General features: G+C 36.0%; 1 protein-coding gene across 1 annotated transcript in view; it reads right to left on the minus strand.

Annotated features, from left to right (window-relative positions):
• The window catches only part of para (paralytic), a 947,817-nt gene that overhangs the window by 483,059 nt on the left and 444,098 nt on the right, over nucleotides 1-20,660 (minus strand). The window contains exon 15 of the mRNA XM_067137715.2: nucleotides 12,894-12,993. Within this exon, the coding sequence (XP_066993816.2) occupies nucleotides 12,894-12,993 (100 nt within the window). The remainder of the gene's footprint in view (nucleotides 1-12,893; nucleotides 12,994-20,660) is intronic.

Consider the following 20,660-nt stretch of genomic DNA (forward strand, 5'->3'; position numbering starts at 1 on the left):
GAACACTGATGTACCAGTTTATAAAATGCATGTAAGATTATCTTTGCGGTTGTGTGTATAGAGGGGGGAGCTTTGTTCTGCAGTTTATTATTATTAATATTATTATAAAGGAATGGAATCTTTGTTTGGCATAGTAAAATAGAGAAGTGACAACCCTATAGCAGGCCTGGCTATCCCATTCTCATGTCTTGCTGACGTCAGAAAGAACCGTGTTTACTCTGTCCTGGTTTATGTCAAAAGTGTGGGAATGACACCAGAATGAAACCTTGTTTTGGGTGTTCCGACATACGTCAGGGTGTTCTGAAGAACATCGGAGAGTGTAGGAAATATTCCACCCACATGATTGTAACAAGATGCAAAGACTGTTCATTAAATTTTAGCATGTGATGATGATGCTTGTTGTTTAAAGGGGCCTAACATCGAAGGTCATCGGCCCATTTTAGCATGTGATTGGTTGATTGGTTCCCTTGGTTTGGAAGGGTACTGCATGCAAACTCAGAGGTTTATACCCTAAGACGCATGTTAGTGTGTTGATTCTGATCTTCATTCTCAGTCAGAGCATATGTCGCTCGTTCACAAAGGCAAGTCCAGCCTGATGGGGATAAGGTAAATTTTATTTTCATTATTGTATCTTAAATTAACTTGCTTCTCTTGCAGGAACTGTCTGGGGCAGTCTCGCATCTTTGATGATTTAATTTATTCGCAAAAACTTATTTCCGCACAATGATACGCAGTTTGTTGTGCAAGCAGACAACCTTAACATATTACTTGCAAAGTAACTCATATCATTGTTAGTTTGTTTGCCAATTTCCAGCAGAATGGGGCTAGACCACTGAACTAAAGGAATGTTCAGTTCCACAATAGGTTTACAACTGGTTGATCATGTTCTTAGAATCCCCTTGATGTCCATTAGCTTACTTGTTTTTTCTAATTTGCTACTGTTTGACCTTTGTTTCTAAAATTTTAAATTCCTTTGATATCACTTTTAGACCTGACGGCATTTATTTGGTGCACAGAATATCCCCTGGGTTCTGAGGGCAGGACCACTAACACAAATGTCTGTGTGCACTCCTGCAGACAGTTCGTTCAAGAATTTTGTATGTCATGAATTTGTGTATTTTAAGTGTAGACCTAATTTCCAGCATCAACTGTGCCTGTTAATGTCTTTGGGCTATCTCCTTTTTAATCTATTTTGAAAGTTAAGTTGATTATATGTAGTAAACAATTTTATTTTTTTGCTATTTGTTTTACGTCGCACCAAAACAGATACGTCTTATGGCGACGATTGGATAGGGAAGACCTAGGAATGGGAAGGAAGCGGCCGTGGCCTTAATTAAGGTACAGCTCCAGCATTTGCCTGGTGTGGAAATAGGAAACCACAGAAAACCATCTTCAGGGCTGCTGACAGTGGTGTTCAAACCACTATCTCCCGGATGCAAGCTCACAGCTGCGCGCCCCTAACTGCACGGCCAACTCGCCTGGTGAAACCACAATATTTTACGGAACCTGATAGCGTTATTTCAGAGTTCAAGCAGTACCAAGTTATGATCCTGGGTAGGACTGTCCAGCATCTCCCACATCCTGTTCTCAGTCTGCTCCTATTGCTTTAGTTGTCCTTGTTAAGTGTATTAATTTATCTTCTGTTCGCTTGTTTATTACTTTAACTGCTTTTCTTTTAAATGTGTATAATGTTACCATGCGTTACAAATATTGTTATTTGGGCAGTGGAATAACTAATGATGGCAGAAGTAAGGAGGGTATAAAATGCACACTAGCTCAAGCAAGGAAGGCCTTTCTTATGGAAAGATGTTCTGCTCACTTTGAACATTTATATAGAAATTAGAAGGACATTTATGAAGACTTTTTTCTGGAGCATGGCATTGTATGGAAGTGAAACATGGACGATAACTAGCTCAGAAAGAAAGAGAAGGGAAATGTTCAAATTGTGGTGTTACAGAAAAATGCTGAAGGTGAGATGTGTAGAACAAATCACAATTGAAAAGAAACAGAAATGAATAGGTGAGAGGAGAATGATTTGGTGAAATTTGACCAGAGGAAAAGATAGAATGATAGAACACATCTTAAAACACCCAGGACTTTTCAGTTAGTTTTTGAGGGAAGTACATGTAGTAGAAACTAATGGTGTAGACCAAGATATATGACAAACAGATTAGAGTAGATGCCGAATGCAGTAGTTAGGTAGAAATGAAAAGGATAGCACAGAATAGGGTGGCATGGAGGACTGCATCAAACCAGTCTATGGAGTTATGACTCAAACAACAACAATATGAAAAAATTATATTTCAGTTCCTATTATGATATTCATCAGAGCAATGGTAATAATCAAGTAAACATGATTTACCACCCTGAATCGATAACTGACTGAAGATAATATCTGAAATGAAATTCATTACTCCGTGGCAGTGGTTTCAAAACTTTTCCACATCTGACCTACCCTATAAAGTTATTACAAGAAATATATTGTTAATACATTTATTGACGCAAGTTAGGTTGTGTGTGTGTGTGTGTTTAATTGAAATCAATTTTTCATATGTTATAGAAAGGGCCTGGATTCATATGCACTAAAAACTCTGAAAATATGCATGCGCATATGCACTAAAAATGTTGTATAAATATGCACTAAAAATAAAACAAAATACACTTACCAGATGCATTATTTAATTTTAACTTAGTGTTAAGTTGCTAAACATGTTTAATTCCTTGCAAAATGATGCATGTCAGTAGGTATCAACAGTTTTTCGATGTTTTCAGGAGTTAATAACTTTCTGTTGTTGGCCAGAATTAATTTATATGCTGAAAATTATCATTCTACGTCGACGGACATAAGTGGGAAATACTTGACCACTGGCACTGATTGCTCGGAACATTCTTCTAGCAAAATCTTTAGGCATTTTTACAGTTTAATCAGGTGAAACACTGCAGTAGGCGAAGAGCAAGTTAACAGATGAACGCACTTGTTTAAGCAAATCTCGGAAGGCTATTGTAAGGAGAAGGAAGGAGGAATGATAGAAAGAAGGAAATAGCCATTGTGAAAAGCGTCATTATCCATCTACCTGCTTGTGTTGCGACAATAAAAGCTTTTTCCTTGATCAGGGAAGGCTTCTGATGTTGCCAAGGGATGTACAATATACAGAGTTCATTAGATTTTTCATTTCGTTCAGAAATATTAGATAATCGATCACAAATAAGAGAAAAATATGTCTGTATATGCACTAATGCTCGAAATATGCACTAACGTTCAAAATATGCATTGCATATGCGCATATGCAATTTTTTTTAATCCGGGCCCTAGTTATAGATTAGGTTGTGTATTTAGGTTCAATAATGTGCATTTACCTCATGTATTATAGGTTAGGCTATGTTTATAATTTGTTAATTATCTTTCGTGTGTTCTAAGTTGTTCAGGAAATTTCTAGTTAAAGGTGTATGTGAGTTGTATGTGAGAACTGTAGATTTAGATTACGTCATGCTGATCACTTGTAAATAATTTTGTGTGTTCTCAGTTGCCTGAAGAAACTTCCAGTTGTATGTGTGTTGACATCAGTGAACTCTGGAACCTTGATATACCAAGGACATCTGTTTAGTATTCTAGGTGTTTTCTGGATATCCTTAGGCAGTACACGGTATAGAAATGAGAAGGAAAATGTGATCACTCAAAGAATGAGGGAAAAGGGAATCAAAAAAGAAAGGAGGTAGTTGTAAGCCTAATCATTGAACGCTCTAATATCAACGGGCTCGAAGAAAACTAAGTGTGATGGCCTAAAATCTCCTGTGTCCATAAAACTTATGAACTATAAAATTCCATTCACTGGCTATTGTTAGCTGAGGTGTTCTGCCACTCATTTGTGCTAGAAGGGATTACGGCCTCAACAGTAACCCATCAACGACGAATATAACAGCTAGTAGTATAATAAATTTAGTTGGCAGTAAAACACACTGTGTAGTAATTTTAATTTTCAAGGACCCTGATAACCCACCAGAACTGGTGTCAAAAGTGTTATTTAATCAGTAGCATGATAAGTACAAGGAAATTTCTAGAATAATCGGCAGGGAAAATTCTGTGTTTTGTGAACTTAAAGCTAATTGGGATGAACTTTAGTCGCAACTTTTCAGTCCAGCTAGAATGAGCTTAAACCTAATGAGGTTGAAATTAAGTTGCAATTTCAATCCACTCAGAATGAACTAAAGCTAGTCAGCATGAATTAAGACATAAATTAAATCCTGCCAGGATGAACATAAGATAGAACTTACAGCCAAGTTGAATGAATTTAAGGGTGGACAGTACAAGTCAGAGAAGGAAGTGCATGTTTTTGAAGTATAATTTAGAAGTGACATTACTCAGAACATAATCAAAGTGGTATAAAAACAGTTCACAAGGCAATCCCTCAGACTGTTGGAGTCCAGTGTTCAGGACTGGAGGCAAGAGATGAATGAAATGGTTGATAAATAGTCTCGGATTGACTCTAATGTTCAAGACTTGTGGCAAGAGATGAGTGATCTGCAGAGAGGGTTTATGGCCAGGTGCTCCATGGCTAAATGGTTAGCGTGCTGCCTTTGGTCACAGGGGTACCGGGTTCGATTCCTGGCAGGGTCGGGAATTTTAACCATTATCGGTTAATTTAGCTGGCACGGAGGCTGGGTGTATGTCATCTTCATCACCATTTCATCCCCATCATGATGAGCAGGTCAAATACGGGCTTCAAATCAAGAGCCCTGCACCTGGTGAGCCGAACTTGTCCTCGGACACTCTCGGCACTAAAATCCATACGCCATTTTATTTCAAGGCCAGATGAAGGTACAGAGATGTAGTTAAATATAGTAACACCACCATCAATGACTATGCTTGCATATGCTTACATATATTCTCACTCAACACAAATGTTACACACAGTTCATCCCAGATTTTTTTGCTAGTGGCTTTACGTCGCACCAACACAGATAGGTCTTATGGTGATGATGGCCAACTCGCCCGGTCATCCCAGGAGGGTATTCATCTATATATATATAAAGTAGCTTGTCCTGACTGACTGACTGACTGACTGACTGACTGACTGACTGACTGACTGACTGACTGACTGATTCATCATCGCCGAGCCAAAACTACTGGACATAAAGAAATGAAATTTTGGGGATATATTCATATTAAGATGTAGGTGCTCGCTAAGACAGGATTTTTGGATATTCCATCGCTAACGGGGTGAAAAAGGGGGTGAAATTTTAAAATGAGTGTGTCTATATCTCAAAACTTTAAAAGTTTACAGATGTGAAAATTGGTATTTAGAATCTTCTTTAAAAATAAGGAAACACGTATTTTTTTGTTTTCAGACAATCGCAATAGGAGGGGTGAAAAAGGGTGAAAAAGGGGTTGAATGCCTTTAATCCGGATACGCTACTTATATCTCAGAGACTGAAGATATTACAGTCCTCAAAATTGGAACTTTTGATCGCTGTGAAGAATAAAGAAACACGTACTTTTTTTGTTTTTGGAAAATCCAATTAATGCGAGGGTGAAAGGGGGGGTGAATTTTTAAAATGAGTGCATCTATATCTCAAAAGTTTTAAAGTTTAGAGATGTAAAAATTAGTATTTAGAATCTTCATTAAAAATAAAGGAACACGTATTTTTTTGTTTTCGGAAAATCCCAATAGGAGGAATGAAAAGGGGTGAAAAATGTGTTGAATGCCTTCAAAGAGAATACATATATCTCAGAAACTGAAGATATTACAGACCTCAAAATGGGTACTTTTGATCGCTTTCAAAAATAAAGAAACACGTATTTTTTGTTTTTGGAAAATCCAATTAATGGGGGTTGAAGAGGGGGCGAATTTTTAAAATTAGTGTATATATATCTCAAAACTTTTAAAGTTTATAGATGTAAAAATTGGTATTTTGAATCTCCTTTAAAAAATGAAGAAACACGTATTTTTTTGTTTTTGGAAAAACCCAAGAGGAAGGGTGGAAAAGGGTGAAAAATGGGTTGAATGCCTTTAATGAGGCTACTTATATTTTAGAACCTAAAGATATTACAGACCTGAAAATTGGTATTTGGGATCTACTTTAAAAATAAAGAAACACGTATTTTTTTGTTTTTGGAAAATCCAATTAATGGGGGGCTGAAAAGGGAGTGAATTTTTAAAATAAGTGTAACTATATCTCAAAACTTTTAAAGTTTATAGGTGAAAAAATTTGTATTTAGAATCTCCTTTAAAAATAAAGGAACACGTATTTTTTGTTTTTGGTACATCTCAACAGGAAGGGTGGAAAAGGGTGAAAAAGGGGTTGAATGCCTTTAATGAGGCTACTTATATTTCAGAACCTGAAGATATTACAGACGTGAAAATTGGTACTTGGGATCTACTTTAAAAATAAAGAAACAGGTACTTTTTCGTTTTTGGAAAATCCAAATGATGGGGGTGAAAAGGGGGGTGAATTTTTAAAATGAGTGTGCCTACATCTTAAAACTTTAAAAGTTTACAGGTGTAAAAATTGGTATTTAGAATCTCCTTTAAAAATAAAGGAACACGTATTTTTTTGTTTTCTGTAAATCCCAATACTAGGGGTGTAAAAGGGTGAATAATGGATTGAATGCCTTTAATGAGGATACATATATTTCAGAAACGGAAGATATTACAGAACTGAAAATTTGTATATGGGATCTCCTTTAAAAATAAAGAAACACGTATTTTTTGTTTTGGAAAAACCAATTAATGGCAGTTAAACAGGAGTGACAAAGTGGGGTGAATTTTTTGAAAGACTATATCTACAGAATATCTGAGAAACGTAAAATATTACAGACATAAAAAGTGGGTATTTGGAATCTCCTGTAAATGTAAAGAAACATAGGTGATTTGTTTTTGGAAACTCCACTTAATGGGAACTAAAAAGGGGTGAAATTTCAAAATGAGAATATCTACAGTATATCTCAAAAAACTTAACAAGTTACAGAAGTGAAAAATGGTATTTTTTATCTTTATTAAAACTAAACGTGTATTTTTAGTTTTCGGAATTACCACTTGGGTGGAGGGGGGGGGGGGCGGTAAAAGTGACTGAAAATGGTGTTGAATTCTTTTAATTAGGCTACTGATATCTCAAAAATGAAGATGTTACAGACGTGAAATTTGATATTTGGAATCTGCTTTAAAAGTAAAGAAAGACGTATTCTCGGAAAATGCAGTGGGGGGGGGGGGGGAGGGGTGTGAAAGAATTGAAAATTAGTTGACTGAATTGTATGAGAATACGTACATCTAATAAAAACTAAAGTTGTTACAGACGTGAAAATCGGTATTTGGATCTCCTTTAAAAACAAAGAAGAACGCGTTTGGGGGGGGGGGGTACTTCTTGGTGGGCGGGAGTGAAAAGGAGTTGAATTCCTTTCATGAGGACACATAAATCAAAAACTGAAAAAGTTAGAATCGTGATAATTGGTATTTAGAAGATCCTTTACTATTAAAGAAACAAGTATTTTTTGCCGGAAAATTCACTTAGGGGGGAGAAGTGTGAAAGGAAGTGAAAAAAGTGAATTATTTTTATGAGAATACTTACATCTCAAAACTGAAGGTAATAGACGTGAACACTGGTGTTTGGAATCTCCTTTAAACATAAAGAAACACGCCTTCTTTTAATTTTTTTGGGGGGGGGGGGTTAATAAAGGTAACGGCGGTGTGGTATAAAAGGAGGTGAGACCAATTGATTTTACTGTTCATAATGTACTTATAAGGAGCCTCCATTGCTCAGGTGTCAGCGCGCCGGCCTCTCACAGCTGAATTCCGTGGTTCAAATCCCGGTCACTGCATGTGACATTCGTGCTGGACAAAACGGTGGCGGGACAGGGATTTCTCCGGATATTCCAGTTTTCGCTGTCATCATTCCTTCCAGCAACACTGTCCAATATTTCATTTCATTTGTCATTCATCGATCATTGCCCCAGAGGAGTACTTCGGCAGCCGGCATAATTCCTATTGTTGCCTTTAGATGGGGCTTTATTCATTCCATTCCTGACCTTGTCGAATGACTGGAAACAGGCTGTACATTTTCGATGTACTTATTCTGATCGTAAACCGATCATTTTTAATCTTTCCTGGGGTTCGTTTTCAACAGCTATATTTTCCTTCGGAGAATGTTCTTAGATTACAATAGATTCACCTGCCATATAAATAAAAATGTAAACATATTTGATATGAACGATAGGAATGAGATTGCGCATCAAATTGTTCACCTCTATCATAAGGTCAATAATGCACGGAAGTATGTCATTCGTATCGCCAGAAATCCCGCACACTTGCCTACGCACGACAATGGTGCTGGTCACTTTGTCAAAAATGACAATGGCAGCAGATGAAATTTACCGCCAAGTAGCGGTCTTGCATCTTGCTGTGGGGTCCAGAATATCTAATAATAATAATAATAATAATAATAATAATAATAATAATAATAATAATAATAATAATAATAATAATGTTCTGGACCTTCATCAAATGTGCGGACCGCACTGGAAACGGGTCCTGGACGGGTAATGAGTAAGAATGCAGTTCGGCCGCGGGTTCAGTACCGCCAAGGCACCCAAGACGACACCACGCCGGATCTCCTGAAGGATTTGATCCATATTCAAAATGCTTATAGAAAAATATGGCAAAGATTTAGAGACCCAACTGACCGGGTAGAATACCTGGACCTAGCCCGGGAAGTTGTTGGAAAAAAGATTGAAAAATGGGAGGAACGTTCCCGTAATCTATTACAAAAAACGTTAGATCGCGAATTTTGGCGGAACCTCGCAGGAAACGAGTCAGATCGCGAATTTCGGTGGATTATATATCTAAAACAATAAGCATTCAATTATAAATGTCAGTATAATACCGTTGCGAAGCACGGGTATCTTGCTAGTAATCTATATAAATAAAATTGTAGGGGGTCCGCTGTCTGTAATTTCTTTTGTTTTGCCAATTTTTCAGATATTTATCCGTTTTAGGTCAACTCAAGACCGAATCGGTGGTTTTTACGTTTCGTGTCTGTTTGTCTGTTCCACCATCACGTCGAAACGGCTGGATAGATCTCAACCAAACTTCATATTTAGAGTATACTCATCCCGGGGAAGGTTTCGATATGTGTATCATTTTAAAATCTTTGAATACACGGGGGCTTTATAGGAAAACCGGAATGGTTTTTCCACCATCACGTCGAAACGACTGGATAGATCACAACCAAACTTCATATTTAGAGTATACTCATCCCGGAGAAGGTTTCGATATGCATATCATTTTAAAATCTTTGAATAGACGGGGGGTTTATAGGAAAACCTGAATGGTTTTTCCACCATCACGTCGAAACAGCTGGATAGATCTCAACCAAACTTAATATTTAGAGTATACTCATCCCGGGGAAGGTTTCAATATGCATATCATTTTAAAATCTTTTAACAGACGGGGGTTTATAGGAAAACCAGAATGGTTTTCCTGCATTTTCTCTTATACTATTGATTTTCTGTAAACTTCGTTTACCGCACGTGAAACGTCTCTTCATTATAAACAACTTTCATTATGTTCATAATTTACCTTACTCTTCACATGACGGAGAATGTTACAATTTTCTGCTGGTATCATGCTCTGCATTGAGTGACTGACAGACCAACAACGAACCTACAGGTTACCATGGCAACGTCTCTGACTGCATGCCAGCAGGGAAGTAACGTATTGTCATTTTCCTCATCATGCTTTTAAATTCATGGTTGTTCCTTGGGTAGAAGGCAAGAGAGGCGTCAATCGGCCTATCTGCGGGATATTGGCGGAATATCGTTGGATGTTATAACCGCCCTCGAATAGATTAAGTAATAACACCATTAGTCATCTTCTTATTATTTGTTTACCTAAGAATCACTGGACCTAAATTTCTCCTCTGTTACCGCTTTATTATATCCATAACTCACACTAGCATAATTTATTGAGGGGCATTTGATTTTCCAATACATTCACTTGGCATTTACATATTTGTCGTTATCCGGCTGTCCTCAGTTATAATCCATTTTCTATTAGTTTCAACTTTCTTAACTGTATTATTTTCTTCCTTAATTACGCCGTATGTACGCGAGTGCTACAAACTACTGGATGTATTTCCACCAAGACTCATATTTAGAATACACCTGTCCTTGATAGGTTTTAGGGCAAATATTGTTTCTAAATCCCTGAACTGACTGGGGGTTTATACGAAACCGAAACAGTGATTTTGCACTTCCACAAAATATACACAACCAAACTTAATAGAAATCTACCTACCTTGGTAGAAATTAATTCCTAAGCCTTCTTTTCTCATGTGCATCATTTCGATACGAGGATTAATAAGGGAGATATCATTAACGGACCGTTTTCCGGTACAAGTCCCATCGGACTTGACTCACGACCGGGTGCGTATAAAGCGCACTCCTTACAACTTGAAAACTACTGAAGACATTCGAACCAAAATGTATATTTAGCATCCACCTGTCCAAAGGTAGGTTTTAAACGTAAATAACATTTCATGTTCCGGAATGGACTGGCGGTTTATAGGGAACACAAATGGTGATTTCACTCTTCCACAATATATACAGAACAAGACCAACCTGACTGGAAATCGACCAAACGTGATGGAATTCCACCTCTAAACCTTTTTTTTTTTTCATGTACATTTTTTCGTCAGGAGGATTAATAAGGGAGATATCATGAATGGTCACTTTTGCAGGTTAAATCCAGCGGACATAGCCCAAAAGGTGTTTTACATGAAGCAGATTCCTTATCTATATAAATCAAATCGTAATGACTGTGTGCCTCTACACTGACTATTTTGGCGAAATTTTCGTATCATACAGCTTTCCGTTTAAGGGGTAATAATGACCATCTCCATAATTTTTGGTTTAGTTTCCTGAAAGTCCTATTTTTTACCTGCCTCGCCCAAAATCCAGATTGCGACATAATCTGCCAGAAGAAAAAGAAGATAATTGAAATTTGACAAAATTATACGTTTAGCCTGTAACGAACGGACAACATCCTAGATCATTAAATTTTTCACTTTTTATCCCCGAAGAATATCAAAATATGCAGGCAATTTTAATGATGGTGCAGACCTTCGGAAATTCCTATCACATAACGGATTGCACAATCTCCGTTCAATTTGGAATTATCTACAACCTTGGTCTTATGACTTTTTGCCGTATCTGTATCCCTTTTACGTTTGATTTTTCTCTATTAATCGATGTTACGTCAATTTGGAATTTTCACATTCATAATTCATACTTTCAATTACTTATATGAAATACAGAATCCATACTCTTCACGAAAATTGGCCCACCCAGTAGGCATATGTGAGCCAAATGCTGTGTATGTAGCTGTCACATAATTATCCGAGAAGTAATGTAATGTGAGATAATATTACAAAACCGTTACCCAGTTCCACGTTTCTAACTCAATCTGACCCAAGAATAGATGACTTATCATAGGACCAGCCATTTAGGCCACTAAATCCGGCGTGTCTTATGGTATAATCCTTTGTCAATATGACGTACGTTTAGTAGCAGTTAATCTGTAAATGAAGGTCTTCAATATTGTAAACACGCCTATACTTTCGTATGTCGATCTATATATATATTCACTAATGTCGATTTTTAGCTATCGAGAAAGGGTGGGTCTGATATTGTAATCAGTACTACCCACACCGACTTTGACTGGCAGTAGGAAAGGGTTCCTTCTCCAACTCCTGTGTAATTGTCATTAGTAAGGAAGGCCTACAATTGTAATGAATACTTCCCTTCTCGATTTGACTTGCAGAAGGCAAGTGAGCATGCAGTTTTGTTTAAAACTCCCCTACCCAACTGTGTTTGGCAGTAGGCAAGGGTGCCCGCCATTATAAAGAAATGTCCTCATCTAAAATGTGACTGGCATTAGGCATAGTGGCCTGCTATTTTGATGGAAACTCACCAACTTGGTGTGACTGGCAGTAAGCTGGCTGTCAGTAGGAAAATGGGCCTGGCATTATAATGATAACTGCACAACTCAATTTCGAGTGATAGTAGGGTAATTGCTTACCATTATAATAGAATCTCCTCAACTGTAATCTGTCTGAAAGTAGGAAAGGGGGGCTGCCATTTTAACGAAAATTCCCCAAATCGATTCTGTCCGTGTAGTAGGCAATGGGACCTGCAATTATAATATAAACTTCCCAACTCGACTGTGAATGCCAGTAGGCAAGTGAGCCTGCCGTTATATCACAAATCCGTAACAAACACTTTACATTGGAAACAACGTACGGGGACCTCCATATGCTGTTTCTTGGATAACGCTAAAAGACATGCAATTTTAAAACAATCTTATTTACTGCATGTACACTATTTACTTCGATATTCGAATACAATGTAGAATACCGTAGCGAAGCACGGGTACATTCGCTAGTACAGAGATAATAGTGAAGTTAGGAATGAACAAACTGGATGAAAGTCTATGAGTGAATAAGCTGTGGTGTTGAAATCATGCAGGAGTTCAGAGAAGAGGTTATTTTACTTTGGATACTTAGGAAACCCAAGAGTAGAGGATTAGTCTTAAACATTAAACATAATTTTCATAACATTCTATGTCTAAAAAGAGCTAAAGAATTTTTAAATAAGAAATATATGCTTTCCATTACTCATTTATGTAATCTGTTGTACTAAAAATAAACAAACTGTCAACTTTATTGTGCCTCTATTAATTGAGATATAATTATATTCCTTATAAAAATTTCCTACTTACTTAGTCTAACTGAAACAAACTGTATTTTATTTTAAATTTATATAACCATATACAGGTCTAGGTATCTACCTTGGGCTCTTTACAAACTAACATAAAGAAGTCTATGTAAATATCTAAAACATTTACCTTTCATATCAACAACGGTTTGATGCTGTGTTGGCTCAATGAAAGGGTTGACTTGGTGTTTTCCTTTGGTGGCACCATCTTCGCTATCCAGGGAGGTATCCTGTGAGCAGAATCCACAAAATTAGATATTTCTTTAATAAAAAGTTGTCTGGGTATGTTAAGTATGTTATAATAGGATATAGGAAATGGAAAAATTATAATATTACTTCCCTTCAGATACCGCTTGACCATTTAAGGAACATGAAACTTTTGTCAAGTACTGATTATTAACACATTAACAAATACTTTTTAAATAAAAAATATACCTTTTGCATTCCTCATTTATGTAATTTGTTGTATTAAAAACTTACTGGTATACTGTGCCTGTATTAGTTGAGATATAATTATACTGATAAAAATTTCCTACTGTTTTAGAAACTGCAAATTGGATAAAAGTAACAAAATCTTCATTCTGAAAAGGTATGTTCTGCCAGAAGAATGTATTTTGTTTAAAGTGTTGGGAATTTATATGGACTGAAATTTAAATTGATAAATTCATATTACAGTAATTAGATTCCTCAATGTTGACATTCATTATGTGGGGAGGACTCTGATTTTATAGAATTAAACTTTTAAAATTGTAAATGAATTACCTCATAGGAGCATTTTCTACCACTTTCTTCATGACCATAGTTAGCAACTAACTCCTGCTACAGGAACACTTGGTCTGTTGTGTTAGTTATCAACAGTATGTTTAGAAAGGTAATTTTGTATGTTGCATTATATGACCACAATGTCATTTGCATTGTGCCTTTTCAAAGAGAATATTTTGTGTTTTGGGATAATATATTAAGCCTATAGTTGTGTGTACACCTCATATTTCACTCCAGTACTAAGATTGTCCCCTTTAGGACTAATGTGGAGAAATTCCATACTTGTGAGTATGTTTAGCATAGAGTATGTTGTGGATGACCAAATAGGATTGAAACGTGTATCATGTTTTCCTATATGGCTAAATTTACCACTTATTGTGTTTTAGTCATTTTGTTTATTGAAAAGCTTGCACCACAAATATATAAATTATTTTAGAAATAATATTCAAGAGTATGTTTATGTCTGTACTTAGGTATATTCATGTCCAGTATCTAGCATGCAGTTGCTAAATGCAGATTTTGCATTATATATGAATACTTTGACATACTGTTTGAAACTCATTTTGAAATTCTGACCAGTTAGTCCAAAACAGAATTTTGGATATCCACTGTGTTTCACAAATTCAAAGTATACAGAAAACCCACTTTAACTGACACTTCACGATGATTCAAATCTCCCAACACAATACCAGCACTCAGCATCGTGATTAAAGCTGTATAGACTCAACAAGACAACACTTTTCACAGAGTACAAACAATATAACTTTCAACAAAATCAATCCAGAAACAATATCCAGTACAGAGACATGTATAACTTACTAAACATTTCTCTTACAGAAATCTAGCAGCCTTTTTCCATCCTTGTTCCTCAGCCTTCTTCTCCCAGTAAATTTTTGTATCCTTGCCTATCCGTGACCATGGTGTTCTGGTCATTCATCTATCTTTGTACTATAGCTCTTCCTTAAATAATTCCTTGTCCTGTGCAGTACATATTTCTTGTGGCACATACACTTAAAGTATTTCCCATCTTCCTTTAACCGACAACATTTCTACTATCCTATTCCCATCTTCCTTTCATTGTCAAAATTTGTACTATCCTATCACTTATGTGCTTGTCTTCCTCATTTAGTCCTGTTCTCACAACTACATCAACTCTGTTTCACCTTCCATCTTCATACCCCCTCCAGTATAATACGAATATTTCTCAGCTCTCTTCTACCTTCCCCTCTTCATTTCGACTCCGCAAGTTCCAATATATCCAGTTTCCTATGCATCATCATGTCCACGATCTCTTGTTCAAACTTGTAATCCATTTTCATTGCCAGGTCTGTTACCCTTGCAAAACTTATATCCAAGGCTAGTTTTCATTTCATCTTGTTCCATACCTTCAGAGAGATAGCTGCCATTTTTTGGGGTTCTTGTAGGCCCTTCACATCTACCGTAGCAGTTCTGGGGCCCATTAAGTCCCCACTGTACTTCACCTCACACAGGAAATCCCCTACTTTTTGCTTCCTGTCATTACTAAGACAGTCACTAAGTCCTAAATGTGTTCCCTATGGGTCCTATTTGTTATTAATAGGAAGTCTTGAAATATTGCAGAACATATCATAACCTAACATTCAGTTGTTTTCACATAAACATAATTCTACAGCTGGTCTGATATACTTTTCATTGGAAATCAATGTAAATATACCACATGTAACCTAAACAATATCAAACTACATAGAGAACGTGCCATAGATTACCACAGCATTGTTTTACGAATAGAGGATATTACACACTTTTAAATACAGGTAGATACCATCAAATCAAATGCTTTCTGATTATCTACAAAAATCATATGAAGAGGGATTTTGTACTTTGTATATTTTTCCATCAGAGTGCATACATACTGCTTTACTTAATTACATCAGCTCGTCATTGGCTGATACTCATCTCCGAGTATTTATATTTCTCTTGTGTTTCTTCCAATCCTTGAATTCAGGAATGCAGATGCCTTTGATGCTATTATTAAATAACTTAAATGGCAACCTTGCATTCATACACTGAAATGGTGTAGAATCAAACTGAGCAGCTGCCAATTTTTGGCAGGTCCTGAGTCCTGCATTTTCAGCAAGTGTTCAGCTTGTATATGAGCTGAAAGAATTCAGAGCTAACAATTTAATTCTTGTACAACACCGTCACTTTGTTGTGGAAAAGTTTCTCATGCATTTAATTATGTGGACAGCATCTGAAAACTCCTAGACCCTTCTTTCTTCATCTGCTGGATTCTGAATAATACGTTTAACCCTCTTTCTTCCCACAAATTCCTCTGAATAGACCGGTTACCATCTGGTGTAAAGCAACTTATTCTTGCCCTTCCCTTTTCCAACCGCAAGATAACCTCGTATCAGAATTTTTGGCATACAGAGCAAGAGGCTGTACCCAATTAAATAATAGAGGCATGAACACAAATACCAAAACATCGTTTGATAGAGAGGTTTTCATATCGGCAGGCATACAGTCACTGAAATCTACGAATTCGTCAACTTTAATGGAGATTGCATTGAAATGAATTTCCTCTCTTAACTACATTTCATTGAAGATCACTACTCCGAGGTGTCTGTTTTCATTAGTATTCTTCAGTAAAAAATTGGCATTTATAATGTTTGTATTTTATCCAAGGGGTCATTTCAAACCTCTGCACAATCTTTTCAAGTGTGATTCTGAAGGAAATGGTAATGAATCATGTTTCAGACAACATCTGTATCCCTTTGGGTATTCGATTTTCAAGAGCAAACTCTCCAGTATGACCTCATTTGAGTACCTCATTCTCTTAGTATTTGACATAGGTAGCCTGTTGCATTTTTAAACAACAGCATCAATGATAACTTTCTGTTTCCTAATTAAATAATTCATCCTTCTTTCATCTGAAGTATATTATTCTTTCCTGGCAAATTTCTTTCCCAGTAAAATAACTTTCTAATTTTCAGCACAGTTTATTCTTAGATCATATCAAAGCATGATTTATATTTTTTTATTTTCCATTTGAAGGTCATTATTTCACTTGGCTTATTTACTTGTTCACTTCCGTGCAAAAGAGTCTGATAGAGGGGGATAGTCTGAATTAATTATTTCTGTCACAGCATAGCTATGCATAACAAGAACACTGGAAGCCATTAACATATGTTTGAAAACCACAACACGGGCAACAACAAGCAATCACAGCACTGGCATTGACGAAGCTGTAACAATCCCTATTCACTACCATAGAGCGTGGAGTGAGTGATCTAACTTTCTCTTTTACATGATATGATTTTGCTATGTTATAAACAAACCCATAGGCCTAGTTTTGTGCACTACTTTTAATATATTGTCTAATAAAAGTAGGTTTTTATAAAACATACTCATATATTATTTTCAGTATTCCAAGTATTCTTCAACGTCCTTTTGTGCTTGCTCATTTTTCTTCCTGCAGGTGACTGTCATAGCTTTAGAGGCTTCGATAAGTATATAGGCAAATTAGAAAAAAATGGGTACTGTTCCAGGCTTTAAGCTCCACCTCAGTCTTGGAATTTCAACCCTATCATTATTTACAACCAGTGAATCAACTTCCACAATCAAATCATCTGCAAAATGAACCTGACAACTACATGATTTGTAAGACATTTATCCTTCCTTGGAATGACCCTCTGCCACTTCAAAAACAGATTTTCATCCCTGGGAGGTCTAAAGAAGTGATTTCCTTTATATAAATCCTTACCATATCCATTTCTACATCCTGGCACAAAATGGGATGGTATTTCTGCTATATATTTTCACACATGTGTTATCCACAAGGTTTATAAATCACTTGCATGCATTTTTAAATTAAAATAAACATGGCACAAATAAATCCATTCATAATTCCTGGTATAAGACAGGCTGACATTTCAACAATATATGTGAGCACCCATGTCACTCAGAATGACTGCAGATCAATAAAACACATTGTTACTTAAAGCTATACATGATATCCCTGTGTTACTGATGAACAATCCTAAAGTAATAATACTGAAATGATAATCCATTCACTTCTCACCCTATTATGGTAACCAAATCATGTAATCTGGAAAACTTTGTATGGGCTTTGATTAAAATCAATAGCAGAAGCAGTTAAATCTGAATAGGTTTTACCAAGAACAATATATTCTTTTTTTTTCTTTTTTTTCCACGTAGGATGTGTCCTTTACACTATATGCTGAATGTTCTATCTTTATATTTTTCTATTTTAAAAATGTGTGCTTTAGACTATAATATTGCTGTTAAAAAGTGGATGGAGTTGATCAAAGAGTACGAAATATTCTGTACTCTTTGGTTCTGACCAAAAATCACTCATCATAACCACTCTTTACGTCACATCTGTTGAGAGTGTGTCTCTGGTAGCATACTAGCATGGATCTTGTTCATTTTGTTCTTGGATTTCTTTGTGAGTAGACGTGAGGAAGAAGTCGCCTGTGGAATTTGCATAGAGCATGCTCTAAACGACAGCTGTGTTCACCGCATGAAATCTTTTCAGTGGTGGCAATAAAATAGAGGAATGAAAGAAATATAAGTAGTGTATATTTAAGATCAAAAATAAATTGTTTTTGTACTTCAACCATGACAAAATTGTAAGGAATTGCCCAAAACATTTGTTGAACAAGAAACTGTTATACATGGTATGTTCAAATGAGAAGCACTAATGAAATATTAACTAATAAGTTTGTAATAATATATTTTAAAATGGTTTACAGTACAAGAGGAACATCTCGAGAAGTCAAAACTGAAAAGAAATGGCTTTTAATATCACAAGAAAAAAAAGAGCATCTACAAGCTGACAATGCCTTTCTACAAGCAGAAGTACCAGCTTGAAAACATTAAAGTTATCAGATTGATGGTTGGAGCACGTGGTAACATCCCAGACTCTTTATAAAATTCTGGAAAGAATTTCATATGCCAGTGAAAAGCGACTATAAAACTGTTATTGCTGTGAACTGAGAGTCTATGAACATTTCCGATCTCATTTATAAAACCTGCTTGACTTCATGATATAAACAGACCATTTTTTTCCCCCTTGAAAGATGTATCTATAATGTATTACTTTGTCACTTTGGCAACCTGTTCATGCAAGATGTTGTTGACATTGTCAATAAATTGTTATTTATTTGTTAGTTAATACATAAGTAATAATAATAATAACTTAAATGTTTCCACCTTTTCAATACAATATATTCACAAAATTACAAAATTATACGGTACTAGTTTCGACCCATCTAGGGGTCATCATCAGCCGTATTGGAGCAAAGATCATTTGTGGCGAAATCCTAAGACAATATTATTTTAAAGAATAACAAGTGAAATGAGATGTTATGGTAATAGTTAATAATACAAGGAATATACATAATAAGAGGTTTTTAACAAAGAATAAAGTATAAATGGGGTGTTGTAAAAATTATAATCATGGAAATCAGTAAGTTCTTGTATTGAAATGAAATATGGCTTAGGAAGAGGGCTTAAGGTGGGACTGAAGGGTGCGGGAGAAAGTGTAATTGTCTTGGAAAAGTACCTTTGATTAAATTTAGGATTGAGTTTAGGTTGGCTGCATTATTGTTTCTGAGGAAAGTGATAAATAGATCGAAGAGTATGTTGGGTTTCTCTGAGATTTCATTGAGATTGTGACTGGCATTAAAGTATTGGTCTAGGTGTATGTAGTAATTTTCCATTATGTTCAGTAAAGGGCCCTTGTTTGCTAATACGAGGATGTCCATGTCTTGTTCAATATTGGTGAAATTATGGTTATAATCTCGCATGTGTTGGCCGATGGCTGAAAACTTGTTGTATTTTATTGCGTTAGTGTGCTCGTGGTATCTGATAATGAAGTTTCTCCCGGTTTGCCCGATGTAGGTTTTTTTACAGGTGGTACATTTGATCCTATAAACTCCTGATTTTAAAAAACTGCTGGTCTTGTTGATGTGTGAAGTATTGTATAAAACATTCATGTTCTTATTGTTGGTTTTGAAGGCTATTTTAACGCCTTGTTTCTTAAAGATGTTGGTTAACTTGTAGATATCATTGTTGAACGTGAAGGTGGAAAATGTTAGAGGTTTGGTTATTTCTTTTTTGAGGGTAGTTTTTGGGCGATGTTTGTGTTTATTGATTATCCTTTCTATAAAATGATTGCTGAAGCCGTTGAATTTTGCGATTCCGCGGATTGTGTTGAGTTCGTTTTTTAGATCTTTATTGGACATAGGTATGCTGAAGGCTCGGTGAACTAGGCTGTTGTATGTGGCTCGTTTGTGGGACTGGGGGTGCACTGAATCTTGGCGAATGGTGGAGGCTGTTTGAGTGGGTTTTCTGAAAATTTTATAACTGAAAGAATCTGAGTTTCTAGTGATGGTTAAATCTAGAAAGTTGATTTTTTGATTTGATTCGGATTCTAGTGTGAATTTGATATGAGGATCAATATTGTTGAGTCTTAAGAGGGTGGTGGGTGCGTTAATTGATTTCTCATTCATGATTACAAAGACATCGGGCAAACCGGGAGAAACTTCATTATCAGATACCACGAGCACACTAACGCAATAAAATACAACAAGTTTTCAGCCATCGGCCAACACATGCGAGATTATAACCATAATTTCACCAATATTGAACAAGACATGGACATCCTCGTATTAGCAAACAAGGGCCCTTTACTGAACATAATGGAAAATTACTACATACACCTAGACCAATACTTTAATGCCAGTCACAATCTCAATGAAATCTCAGAGAAACCCAACATACTCTTCGATCTATTTATCACTTTCCTCAGAAACAATAATGCAGCCAACCTAAACTCAATCCTAAATTTAATCAAAGGTACTTTTCCAAGACAATTACACTTTCTCCCGCACCCTTCAGTCCCACCTTAAGCCCTCTTCCTAAGCCATATTTCATTTCAATACAAGAACTTACTGATTTCCATGATTATAATTTTTACAACACCCCATTTATACTTTATTCTTTGTTAAAAACCTCTTATTATGTATATTCCTTGTATTATTAACTATTACCATAACATCTCATTTCACTTGTTATTCTTTAAAATAATATTGTCTTAGGATTTCGCCACAAATGATCTTTGCTCCAATAC

Source organism: Anabrus simplex, chromosome 1 (assembly GCF_040414725.1).
Source record: "Anabrus simplex isolate iqAnaSimp1 chromosome 1, ASM4041472v1, whole genome shotgun sequence".
Lineage (NCBI taxonomy): Eukaryota > Metazoa > Arthropoda > Insecta > Orthoptera > Tettigoniidae > Anabrus > Anabrus simplex.